We start from the raw sequence: 13663 nt of genomic DNA on the forward strand, positions 1-13663 counted from the left end.
TTATTGTTCTGGCATAAAGGATGTTTCTGGTATGATTTGTAGACAGTTATGTAAAAAGGCTGCTGTTATTTAACGACCATAAATTACTTAAAAGCTAAATATTGCAGGATTCCTTTGTCAGCAAGCAGAGTGATCCCTGAGTCAGTATTAAGGAAATGTAGTGTTGTCTTCTTCCACAGAAATATGCTTGTTGCTTACTGGGTTTCAGCACAAATTATGTACAGTCTGCTTAGTAAAGTAATTATACTTTATGATATTCCATCCAGAGGAGGCTCCTGCTATAGGGCTGCCGCCCCTCCACTCAAAATCCCAACACCAGAGACACAGACAGACAGCACCAGAGCTCCGGTGCTTGCTGGCTGTGTGTCTGACATGCTGGTAACCTCCTCTCACCAGGCCCCATGAAGCAGCTGTGCAGACACAGCAACAGCCCAACCCTGTGGGGAGGAGTTCAGCATGTAGTGGATTCCTACTATTGGAAGCTGCTACTGCTCATCATACACAGAGCCACATATCTGTAAACTACCTCCCTTCTTGGGCTGCCAGTACATGGATTGATGACAGCAATAGCTTTCCAGCAGGAAGCCATTCTGTGCACATCACCAGAGCTACAGTGCTTCTATGGGCTGCTTTCTGTGCAGCCCAGCAGAAGCAAACCCTCTGCAGTAAGCATGCCCAGACTTTAGTGAGTCAGTGTGACGCAGCTGAAGGAAGGTATGCATTGCACCAGAAAGGTGCATGGAAGTTTATTTTATTTTAATAATATTTGTGTGTAGATCTTTATTAAGAGTATAATTTTGTATACTTTAATTAATATTAAAGTTATTAAAAGTGTGTATTTTGCTCTGTACCTGTGTTTATGTGTATATGAGTACATCATTTATTTACAGTAATTGCATACAAACACTTGTACAGCGCAAATCAAACTAATAACCTGCAAATAATTAATGACTGTTTGCAATGAGCAGTACCCAGGAAATTGCAGCCCCACTTAAGTCTAAAGGAAGGAGCCACCACTGATCCCATCTGATTTTGCACAGATCGGTCTAAAATACCATTATTCGGATATTCTGAAAAATTGGATACTTCTGTTTGCAAGAAATTTTGTTTATGGAAGACTCTTCGCAATAGCACCAAAGAATAGCAATTACTAAGGATAATCATAAATGGTGTATTTCTGACCCATTGCACGGGACACAAAAAGCTAAATAATTTGTTTTAAAATAATATACAGTAATAGCGTACCTCATCATAACCAAATATTGAAGCATAAAATATTTCAGTTAAAGCTTTCATAGTGGTCTTCATGGCCCCTGAATCAATCTGAAAACGAAACAAAAGTACACATATGAAATGATGTTATATGTTCGAATATCACACTAATATCTTAGTTTGTAATAACCCCCCCCCCCCCCCATAGAAACATAGGAGCTCTGCTTAGAGTGACAGCTCAGCCAATCTGGAGAGTGCTACTATGTGGCACTGCCTGATTGGCTGATGGGTCTCCAAATGACAGGTCGCGTGGATGTCCTCAATTCAAGGAGAGAGAATCCATGTAAACACAATAGTAATTCTTCCTTTTACACGATAATGCCAGGCACAGCACTGAGTTTCAGACATGACTATTGTGTGCCCTAGAGAGGGGACCTCACTATCCTAGGGACCCTGACCAGGGATGATTAGTTGAGGGGTAAATGCTATAGCTGCAGGAATCATTATATATGCCTGTCCCTGGTTGTGTCATTACATAGTAACATAGTAATTAAGGCTGAAATAAGACGTTAGTCTGTCGAGTTCAACCTATCCAACGTATAACTACTGACTTGAGTAAGTTATATCTATGGGATTCCCTTAGTGGCCAAAAATGCATCCAGTTTTGATTTAAATTCATTAACAGTAGTTGCTGTAACCACCATCACCGGCAATGAGTTCCAGAATTTTACTGCTCTAATGGTGAAGAATCCTCTTCTTAATTCAGTACGGAATTTATTTTCCTCGAGCCTCAGTACATGTCCGCATGTCCTAAGTATAGGCCTGTTAGTGAACAAGTCATCTCCCAGTTCCATATGATTACCAATCCTGTATTTGAACATACTAATCGTATCACCTCTCAACCTCCATTTCTCCAGTACCTTACTGACTAGTGCAGCCTGGCGCCAGGTTTAAAAAATATGAGTGAACCCTACGCCCTTTTTTTCCCTGTATTTTTGGGACCGGACCAAGAGCCTGATGCTGGTTCTATAAATAGAGGTGGACCGCAGTAGCTCTGTATTTCTAGAACCAGGAATGACTCAGATTGGGATAGATAATGCTTAGGAGTGGGGAACCAGAAAGGTTTTAGTTTTTTTCTTTTGCAAACAAAAAGTTCTGCACATATCTGACAATGGTCTATTGATTTATACATGTGCATTCTACCATGATTTTTATTTGTATCTGAGCAAACCCTGCCGTGTTTTATAAATTAAGAGATGTATTTGACGGCTGAGAATGCACTCTCAAATCAACACTAACGTTAGTAAATTGGCCCCTTCAAGTACATAGCATTATAGCACACTTTGAAGTGTTATGTTTAAGAATTGTATGCAGACAACACATGGAAGATGGCCCATAGAAGAAAAGAACACGCATTACACAAAGAATGTCTATAGGTACCTGCGTAGCAGTTTTGTCAGACACTTACAGACTGTTGTTACCATATTGTCTACAAAACCACCAAAAAGCATCATGGTCACGTGTGGCCAAATGATGTGCCAGATATACAGGGGGTGATTCAGGTTGGCACATCCCCTCACATGTGCCTGCAGCTGGAGAAATAATTTGATGGTTTGTGACCATTGAATGGTCTCCCCTGCCTTTGAATATATAAGTCAGTGAAGACTGTGGGCAGCGGGACGAAGACAGGGCGGGTAGCTGGCTGACGTCATGTGATGTCAGCTGCCCGCCCCCGGCACACCTCGTCTCGCCCGCAATCCAATGGAAACGCCCACCATTTTCATGGGGATGCCCATGAAATGCTAGGCATTCGCATGGGCGCTACCCAAGTCAGCCGCCTCAGGACCCTGGACCGCAATACTCCATGCAGACGGCCCGGCAACATTGCACATCACTGCAGCCGCAAGCAGTCGGGGTGTGCGTTTTGCAGAAAAGCGCAACCCCAACCATGGGGGCAGATTTCGGTTCCCTGCGAGTAAACCAGAATCGGACCCACATTGTAATAACCGCACATAAATTAGGACATTAAGAAGTTGACAAAAAAATTCTCAAACAGATTAAGGGACCCAAATTACATGACCATTGATGCCTTAAGAAATCGGGCTTTAGAGTTATAACCGTTTACTGGCATTGAGGAAGTTTTTCTTCTAGTAGTGGATTACTACTTTGTCAAAGTCATGTGCAAATGCTATTCTCTTTTTGCTTGTGTTGAAAATATTGACTGTTTTGAAGTGACACACACACGCATATACACTAAAATGGCCAGTTTTATAACATGGATTTTGCCAGACTGCTATGACCATACCTTCTTCCTGGATTTATAATCTAATCTAAATGAAGTCCATAGTTCATACCTCAATAAATCAAACAGTCCAGAATAATATAAAGCATGGTCAAGAACATTTTCATAGTTCAAACATTCATATCAATTATAGGAGATTCATATCACAGCTAATGATCAGAAGGATACTAAATTGTATTTAAATAATTCTAGTGATACCTGCCAGACAAATGTTTACAATATATACATGAAGAATAAAGGGACACTGAGGAAACATCCATCATAAAAATACAAAGTCCACAATCAGTAGTTGATTGAGCCCACCAAAGTAAGATGCAAATCCAGGACCAGGAAAAGGGCCCTCAGCAGCAAATATGTGTAACTGACCAGTGCTGTGTGGGTGTGACCAGAGCCATATTGGTATGTACACCCCCTACACTATAAGCCCCAGTGTCTCCCTAAATAAGGAAAAGTTGAAAATGTTATAATTTTGTGAGGAATTTACTTAATCTGCATTTTAATGCTCAGGATTTAAAGTCAACTGTGTGGCCGGTGGGTGAATGATAAATCATCATGCTGTCATGATGGTGGACCTATTTTTAGGTGGAGGCCTGGAGCTCATCTTCATCAGCCCTATTATGGACCAGTGCATAACAGATAAATAAAAAAGAAGTGAGAGCATCTCTGTCAGCGCAGGCGGGTTTTGTGTTCCCGGCTGTGACCGTGGTGGACCAGTGGAGGGCGCTGGAGAGCCAAAGGCAGAGGGTTTGATGTAGGACATACACGGGGAGATCAGGGCACAGCGAACCAGAAGGTTGACGGAGACCAGGAACAGGGGCGCGGAGTCTAACCTGCCAGCGGTATTCACCAGGGAGCCCCGCAAGGAGCTTTGGACTTAGCTGCGTCTGACAGGCAGGTCGCGGCCCCCTGCCCTGGTCCTCTGGACGCAGGCAAGGGAGATGATACTGGAGGTAGTATTGAAGAAGGGAAGGCAATCTGGAGACTGCGGAGGATTGCACAGGATGTCGACAACTGAGGTAGACTGTGGTGCCGACAATGGTGCCGACGGCTGGTGAATGACTCAGGTCTATGCTGGAGCAATAGGACGTAGATGATAAAGTCTCTATAGAGCACAGCAGCTGGATGTCGACGCTGGTGTCGATGGAGCCAGTCGCTAGTTCAGGACAAGATGGAGAATGTCTCTGAAAGGCTTGGGAGCCAATGGTGGTAATAGCGAGGCACCTGTACTCGACTGCAGAGGTGGAATAGCAGGAGTCTTCTGGAGATGGACAACCCAGGTAGGTATAGCGGATGCAGGTAACGCTGGAGAGAATCACAGGGGAGCCTGGAGATCTCGGAGTCTTGGAACTTCTCTGTCACAGGAGAATACTGAGAGCAGGTAAGCAATTGTTCAAGACAAGGAAGGAAGGCCGCAGGCCGGCTTTATCCCCCTTGCTTGTCTGTGATTGGCTGCCAGGTGTAGCACCAATCAATGCTGGGAAAGGAGCACACACCTTGATCCAGGTACAGGTGTGTGGGTCAGAGGTGACGTGGATGGACAGCGGGGATTGGTCTGGGGAATCAGCTGACTTGAGAGTATCATGGCGGCACCCATGCTGCCCGGGAACGGCGTGCGCTTGGCAGGGAACTATGGCAACCGACCGCGGGGACACTGGGGACATCGCGCCACACATCAGAAGTCATGCGGATGACAGGCCTCTCACGCAGTACCGACCATCGAGATGGTAATGAGCGATGTTTCCGATGGTAAGATCTGCGGTTTGTGACAGTACCCCCTCCTTTTAGGGTGGGCACCGAACACCCTTGGGGCTTGGAAGGATGTTCCTGATGGAACTTTTCTCTTAGACGAGGAGCATGAACGTCTTCAGCATTGGTCCAACTTCTCTCCTCAGGACCATATCCCTTCCAGTCAATGAGATACTGAAGGCGTCCATAACGATGGCGAGAATCCACGATCTTTTTTATCTCAAACTCCACTCCTCGCTCAGTTCTGACTTGCGGTGATACCGGGGATGAAGACTGGAAGCGATTAAGAATTAGAGGTCGTAGCAAGGAGACATGAAAGGAGTTGGGAATGCGTAAAGACTTGGGTAATTTTATTTTGTATGCTACCGGGTTGATCTTCTGTTCGACAATATATGGACCTATGAATCGAGGCGCAAATTTCATTGAGGGGACCCTCAGTCGTATGTTTCGGGTAGACAGCCATACTTTGTCACCAGGACGGAATTCTGGTACTGCACGTCTCTTACGATCCGCAAAGAACTTGTAACGAACAGAAGCTTTTTTTAGATTGAAGTGCACTTTCTTCCAGATTTGTGAAAGTGTCTCAGGGCTGCGGTAGCTGCTGGCACTTCGATGGTTGCTAATGCCTCGAAGGTGGGTGGCCTGGGATGTTGGCCATAAACAATGAAGAAGGGGGAGTGACCTGTGGATGAATGGTACCTGTAATTATGGGCAAACTCAGCCCAATGGAGTAGCTTGGACCAATCATCCTGGGAAGATGAGATGTACAGCCGTAGGAATGTCTCGAGGTCCTGATTAACTCTTTCTGTCTGGCCATTGGACTGCGGATGATAAGCAGATGAAAACTTCAATTTAATTGGAAGGGCTGAAGACAGGGCTCTCCAAAAGCGTGCCACAAATTGCACTCCTCGGTCAGAGACGATTTCTGTAGGCAGGCCATGGCTTTTGAAGATGTGCTGCACGAATAACTGCGCCAAAGTAGGAGCGGAGGGTAACCCGGAGAGAGGTATGAATCGGGCCATCTTCGAAAAACGGTCAACTACCACCCAGATGGTGTTGTATTCTTGGGACTTGGGTAACTCTGTGATGAAGTCCATTGAAATGTGCGTCCATGGACGCGTTGGAATAGATAAGGGGCAAAGTTTTCCAGCAGGAATTTGACGAGGGGTTTTATGCTGGGTACAGACAGTACACGATGCCACAAAGTCTTTGACGTCTTTTCTCATCTGGGGCCACCAGTAAGAACGTTGGAGGATTTCAAAAGTGCCCTGAACGCCAGGGTGTCCGGAGAATAAGGACTTGTGAGCCCAGGACAGCAGTCTTTGGCGGAGCTCAGGGGGTACAAGAGTTTTGCCAGGAGGAGGTACCGGAGAAAGTTGCGTGGGAGCAAATGCGATGGGGTCAATGATGGGATGATTCTCGGGTACTAGAGGATCCTCTTCCATGGAGCGAGATAAGGCATCGGCCTTTACATTTTGAGAACCAGGACGGTACAAGATCTTGAAAGAAAATCTGGAAAAGAATAAAGACCACCGGGCCTGACGAGGATTCATACACTGAGCCGATTGTAGGTACAGGAGATTTTTATGATCAGTGTATATGATGACTGGAAATTTGGCGCCTTCCAGGAGATACCTCCATTCTTCGAGTGCTAATTTAATAGCCAGTAACTCCTGGTCGCCTATGGAATAATTTCTCTCTGCTGGTAAGAATTTGCGTGAGAAAAAACCACAGGGATGCTGTTTCCCATCCTCGGATGTCTGAGACAGTACTGCACCTACCCCTATGTTGGAGGCATCGACTTCTAGGGAGAAAGGTCGTTCCATATCAGGCTGGGACAGAATGGGTGCAGAGATGAATGACTGTTTCAGCAACTGGAATGCCGACAAGGCCTCTGGGGACCAGACAGACGGGTTGCTACCCTTGCGGGTGAGAGCTGTAATAGGAGCAATCAGAGTGGAGAAACCCCGGATGAATTTTCGGTAATAGTTGGCGAAGCCAATAAAGCGTTGTACGGCTTTCAATGTAGTGGGTTGAGACCACCCAGTGATGGCTTCCAATTTCTCGGGGTCCATGCTCAATTGTGACCCGGAAATTAGGTATCCTAGAAATGGGACTGAGGGTACCTCAAATGTGCATTTGGAGATCTTGCCGTAGAGTCGATTTTCTCTGAGACGGAGGAGGACCTCTTTGACTTGGGAACGGTGTGAATGTAGATCTCTGGAGAATATTAGAATGTCGTCCAAATAGACCACAAGACAGACGTACAGCATGTCTCGGAAGACCTCGTTAACAAATTGTTGAAAGACAGCTGGGGCATTGCAGAGGCCGAAGGGCATCACTAAATACTCGTAGTGACCATCCCTCGTATTGAATGCAGTCTTCCACTCATCACCCTTGCGGATACGTATCAAGTTGTATGCCCCACGGAGGTCCAGCTTGGTGAAGACGGTGGCACCTTTCACTCGATCAAATAATTCTGTAATCAAGGGGAGCGGATAGCTGTTTTTGACTGTGATGTTATTTAACCCTCTGTAATCAATACAAGGTCGCAGACCACCATCTTTTTTTTTTACAAAAAAGAATCCTGCGCCCGCTGGGGATTTTGAGGGTCTGATGAAGCCTTTCTGTAAGTTCTCACGAATATATGTAGACATGGCTTGAGTCTCAGGGACCGACAGGGGGTATGTACGTCCCTTGGGAGGAGTCTTTCCAGGAAGGAGGTCAATTGGACAATCCCACTGACGGTGGGGCGGCAGTGTGTCGGCTGATTGTTCACAGAACACGTCAGCAAAGTCTCTGTAAACTTCGGGGAGGCCAGGTACAGAGGTGGCCACAGCAGAGCGCACAGGTATCACAGGATTGATGCAATGCTGATGACAATGATGACTCCATTGCTCTAATTGTAAAAGCGACCAGTTGATGGTGGGGTTGTGGAGCCTGAGCCAGGGAAGGCCCAATACAACATCATAAGATGCTTTAGGAATGACAAAAAATTTAATGTGCTCTTGATGTAATGTGCCCACTTTCAGCAGAACCGGCTTGGTACAGGCACGTACCTCACTGCCCGGAATTTTACTGCCATCCACTGCTGTGACAATGAGATGAGGATGTAGAGGCATCACGGGAATTTGTAACTTGGTAACAAGATGTTGAGAAATGAAATTTCCTGCCGACCCGGAGTCGACCAAAGCGGAGCTTGATCTGAGTCCAGCAGGGGTCTCTAAGGACACTGGGAGGGTAAAGTCAGTACAGGGAGGAGACTTTGAGACATGACCTAACCTAACTCCTCCGTTACAGGTTAGGCCCTGGAGTTTCCCGACCGCTCGGGACAATCATTGATGAAGTGACTGGGAGCAGCACAGTAAATGCAGAGTTTGTTGCGCTGTCGACGGGAACGCTCCTCAGGAGTCAGGCGTGATCTACCTATTTGCATTGGTTCTTCACTCGCAGGGGACTCTGAGTGTACTCGAGGAGTAAACTTGGGAATTAACTTCTTTTGTTTCTCCAGACCTCTTTCTCTGAGGCGGAGATCAATCTTTACACACAAGGAGATTAAGTCTTCCAAGGAATCAGGAAGATCGCGGGTGGCCAGTTCGTCTTTAATGCGGTCTGATACCCCTAGCCAGAACGCGGCTGTCAGGGCTTCGTTATTCCATTGTAACTCAGAGGCCAAAGTCTGGAACTGGATCACATATTGTCCCATGGATCGGGACCCTTGTTTGACCCGTAGTAAATCTGTGGATGCTGAAGTAGAGCGTCCAGGTACATCAAATATACGGCGGAAAGTCTGTAAGAATTTGCCATAGTCTGACAACAGGGGATCAGATCTCTCCCATAACGGTGATACCCAATTGAGGGCGGAGCCAGTTAGCAAAGAAACCATGTAGGCTATTTTAATTCTGGCAGTAGGGAAATTGTGTGGAAGAAGTTCAAACTGGATCTGACACTGGTTGATAAACCCCCGGCAGAGTTTTGGATCGCCGTCATATTTGCTGGGGACAGGTAGCAGGAGACGAGAAGGTAGAGCAGCGGGTGGAGACAGATTCCCCTGGGCAGTTGACACAGGAGTCGGCAATGACTGTTGCAATGTGTCCAATCGATTGGATACTTCTTGGAGGAATTTTATCACTCGCTGCTGTGTGGCTTCTTGAGTCTCTATTCGGGCGGTAACATTTTGAATGACCGCTGGTCCCACACTGGGGTCTTGAGCCGAGTCCATCGGTCTTGAACAAACTGTCAGCGCAGGCGGGTTTTGTGTTCCCGGCTGTGACCGTGGTGGACCAGTGGAGGGCGCTGGAGAGCCAAAGGCAGAGGGTTTGATGTAGGACATACACGGGGAGATCAGGGCACAGCGAACCAGAAGGTTGACGGAGACCAGGAACAGGGGCGCGGAGTCTAACCTGCCAGCGGTATTCACCAGGGAGCCCCGCAAGGAGCTTTGGACTTAGCTGCGTCTGACAGGCAGGTCGCGGCCCCCTGCCCTGGTCCTCTGGACGCAGGCAAGGGAGATGATACTGGAGGTAGTATTGAAGAAGGGAAGGCAATCTGGAGACTGCGGAGGATTGCACAGGATGTCGACAACTGAGGTAGACTGTGGTGCCGACAATGGTGCCGACGGCTGGTGAATGACTCAGGTCTATGCTGGAGCAATAGGACGTAGATGATAAAGTCTCTATAGAGCACAGCAGCTGGATGTCGACGCTAGTGTCGATGGAGCCAGTCGCTAGTTCAGGACAAGATGGAGAATGTCTCTGAAAGGCTTGGGAGCCAATGGTGGTAATAGCGAGGCACCTGTACTCGACTGCAGAGGTGGAATAGCAGGAGTCTTCTGGAGATGGACAACCCAGGTAGGTATAGCGGATGCAGGTAACGCTGGAGAGAATCACAGGGGAGCCTGGAGATCTCGGAGTCTTGGAACTTCTCTGTCACAGGAGAATACTGAGAGCAGGTAAGCAATTGTTCAAGACAAGGAAGGAAGGCCGCAGGCCGGCTTTATCCCCCTTGCTTGTCTGTGATTGGCTGCCAGGTGTAGCACCAATCAATGCTGGGAAAGGAGCACACACCTTGATCCAGGTACAGGTGTGTGGGTCAGAGGTGACGTGGATGGACAGCGGGGATTGGTCTGGGGAATCAGCTGACTTGAGAGTATCATGGCGGCACCCATGCTGCCCGGGAACGGCGTGCGCTTGGCAGGGAACTATGGCAACCGACCGCGGGGACACTGGGGACATCGCGCCACACATCAGAAGTCATGCGGATGACAGGCCTCTCACGCAGTACCGACCATCGAGATGGTAATGAGCGATGTTTCCGATGGTAAGATCTGCGGTTTGTGACAATCTCTCTTTCTATTCAAGGATTCCGCAACCCATTGTTGGAATTGAACTTGCTGGATAAACTATTCGCCAACTTTTGAATGCTTTCCCCGACATACAGAAGCCCATTTGAGGATGATTGCAGCAATATGAGTGGCATGTGACGGTGCTTTATTGCAGCAATATGAGTGGCATGTGACGGTGCTTTATTGTATCATTCTAATACAAAGTACAAATTCATTGCTTTTTCTATAGCCCTGTCCAAGAAGCATCAGCAGCACAAGAGTAGCAAAACCAAATCCATTTTTCCTCTCTTAAACAGACAGCATTGCTACCCTTTTCACACAAGTATTGAGACACTTCACTTGGTCACCTTTTGAACATTGCATAATTGAGCAAAGGATCCATAACACTCCGAGATATCCGAGAAGTTAGAATAGACACACATTTCTATAAACCGTTTTTTTTTTTACAAAATGCATAGTCTTAAGCACATTTATAAGTCCATAATGTTTTGTTCTGGCTTTCTATTAATCATAAACAGTATCTAAATGTACTGTAATTCTTTAGATTTTTCCTATTCCTATTGTGGCAGGAGAGGTGTTTTGCCCATCTGGAAACAACCCTAGGGACTTGATAGTGGCTTGTGCCACTGATACAGTGGCTGGCGGAAGCTACTCACAGGGTACCAGGGGTAGATGGAAAGTGTGCATGGACCGGGTTCCCATTCATTGGGCCCAGACCAGGTCTTATAGGCTTCTTAGCCCAAGAAGCCGCTTCATCGGCCAGCACCTGGCTGCTGGGTTTAAAGCAGAGTCTCTCCCATTAGTCAGGGTTCCTGATGGCAGCTACTGTCCAGGTGATAGGTCTGCTAAGGACAGTGGGATTCAAAAGACTGGGGCACTAGTGTCAGGAGGCCTGGACCTGAGGGGTTCCTTATTAAGTAAAAGGGAGTGAGGCAAGGCCTAACCTCCCTTATTGTTTATTTGTATTTGAGCAACCTGAATAAAAGGTATTTGATTTTGAACAACCTGGTCGCTGGTGGATTTTTGTAGCAAGAAGCCTGTTACACTATGTGTATAGAAATGCTACACACCATTCTATGGTGGCCCGACAGTCAGGATTCCAACGATCAGTATACCAACATCGAAATCTCAACTGCCGGTACTCCAACAGGGAGGCAAGCACACTGAGGACCCTTGCCGTAGCTTACATGGAAGCTGCAGTAATCGCACTAATATGGTAATGCAGCAGAAGGCATCATAGCCTCTGCATGTATTGCTGATCCATGCTGCTTCCTAGGGCTCAGCACCGGATAATCTGCAACACCATCGGCCAGCTGCATGACCCATGAGGTCATGCAAACCAGCTGCCGTAGAACAAAGAGGCTAGGAAATCTGTGCCCACAGATGGAGATCTTGCTCATCCCTCCCCAACATTGGGGGTATTGCTCCACTAAAACTGAATGCATAGCTGCCCCGCACCCAACTGGCACATGAAAGTATGCTGCTGACCCCCACGCTACTTCGCAGACCTGTACTGCGAGTGTGCAGAGTACGAAACACTTTGTTGACATCTGAATTAGGCCCAGAATTACTAACCTACAGTATAAAGAAGAAACAAACTAACAAGTGTTTCTTTAGAAGCACTACACATATACCCAACCCTAGGTTTCCACTCATTTGCAAAAGGAAAAAAACAATGCATTACACGTGTCTCTAAACTATATATGTACCCTTAAATTAAACTCCAACTATTTTAAGCTTAATCTTTCAATGTATCATTCTGAAAAAATAAATGCTCTCTACAAGGGTTTTAGAAATTTACTGTTTACAGAACTGCGATATTAAAAAAGTCTAATGTTTGCAGTATTTTAGGTAAACAGATTTTTTTCTATGTTCCTGGCCCTTTCAGTAACATGCTCGATTTAAGAAGCTTCAGTTCTGCCATTCTTGGATTCAAGTCAACCTGCCGTCTTCTCTACAGACTGTGTCACTGACACCAGCCAGAGCACAGAGCTGCCTGCGCAAGTGAGATCAGCATAACCGAACATACACCAATTTCTTTATTAAATTAGAAAACTTTAATTGGCATTTTCTTCATCAACAGAAAGTTATGTCATCTGATTATATAATGTTATTTTGGCTATAGCAAATAAGAGAGATAAACCATGCATAGTTTCAAGTTGGATTTGCCTTAATGCCGAGTTGTGGAAAGTTCTTCAGGGAGAGTGAGCCCCCATTACAGATCTTCTTACGAAGGTTGGACTGTAATGACGTGATTTGCACTTGCTCCTTGTACCAACTTTTGGGATCTCCTGGGGAGGAGATCCACAAATTAGGCAATGTTATCAAAGTGATGACAAAAAGGCATTCAGATCTTTGTTATTTGTACAGAACTGTTCTAAAAGAACTTTGCTATAGTTTTCAGTTCATATTTGAGATAAATCAAGCAAGGGTAACCTCATGTAGACATGTAAATAGTTGAAAAGGACATGTACATAAAAGCACAATAACTTAAGGCCCCCATACATGTTGCAATGAGAAGCCTGCAATGCGACGCGATGGGATGCGCAATCCCTCTGGCATCCCATCGCACAGAACAAAAAGTATGTGCTGCACATACTTTGTGTACTGCCCACGGATCGCATCTCACGCAAAACGCATGCGTTGCGATGCGCCCGATAACGCGTTGCATTGCACGCAGTTATCGTAACGTGTATGTGCACCTTTACAGTAATTGCCTTTGATCTATCGCCTAGATTCTCAGCTGGTGGTATATATACACCAATAGGTACCTGGATAGATTTGCTTCATATAATATTCAAATACTTTTTGGAAATACTTGGTATGGTCAAGATCGGGAAAAAAGTAGAACAGCGTCCTAAGACGTTATTCTTCTCCTGGCGCTAATTATACTGATGTCAATAGGACATAAATAAATTTAGATAAAATTGACAGTAATGATGTTTGGCATAAACATTAATGGCTATCCCTGCCGCGTGTGATCTTGGGATTGGCCACCCCACCAATAGGTGAAAAAGAAGAAAAGGAAATTGGGTTAGATCACAGCGACTGGGAGAGGG

The 13663-nt window shown here is 46.1% G+C and overlaps 1 protein-coding gene across 2 annotated transcripts in view; it reads right to left on the reverse strand.

Annotated features, from left to right (window-relative positions):
* UQCC1 (ubiquinol-cytochrome c reductase complex assembly factor 1) overlaps positions 1 to 13663 on the reverse strand; it is a 125745-nt gene that overhangs the window by 19154 nt on the left and 92928 nt on the right. For both annotated transcript variants that reach the window (XM_083147029.1, XM_083147030.1), the window contains exon 8: positions 1246 to 1323. In XM_083147029.1, the coding sequence (XP_083003155.1) occupies positions 1246 to 1323 (78 nt within the window). The remainder of the gene's footprint in view (positions 1 to 1245; positions 1324 to 13663) is intronic.

The sequence above is a fragment of the Crinia signifera genome, chromosome 6, assembly GCF_055691185.1.
Source record: "Crinia signifera chromosome 6, ASM5569118v1, whole genome shotgun sequence".
NCBI classification, from domain to species: Eukaryota; Metazoa; Chordata; class Amphibia; order Anura; family Myobatrachidae; genus Crinia; species Crinia signifera.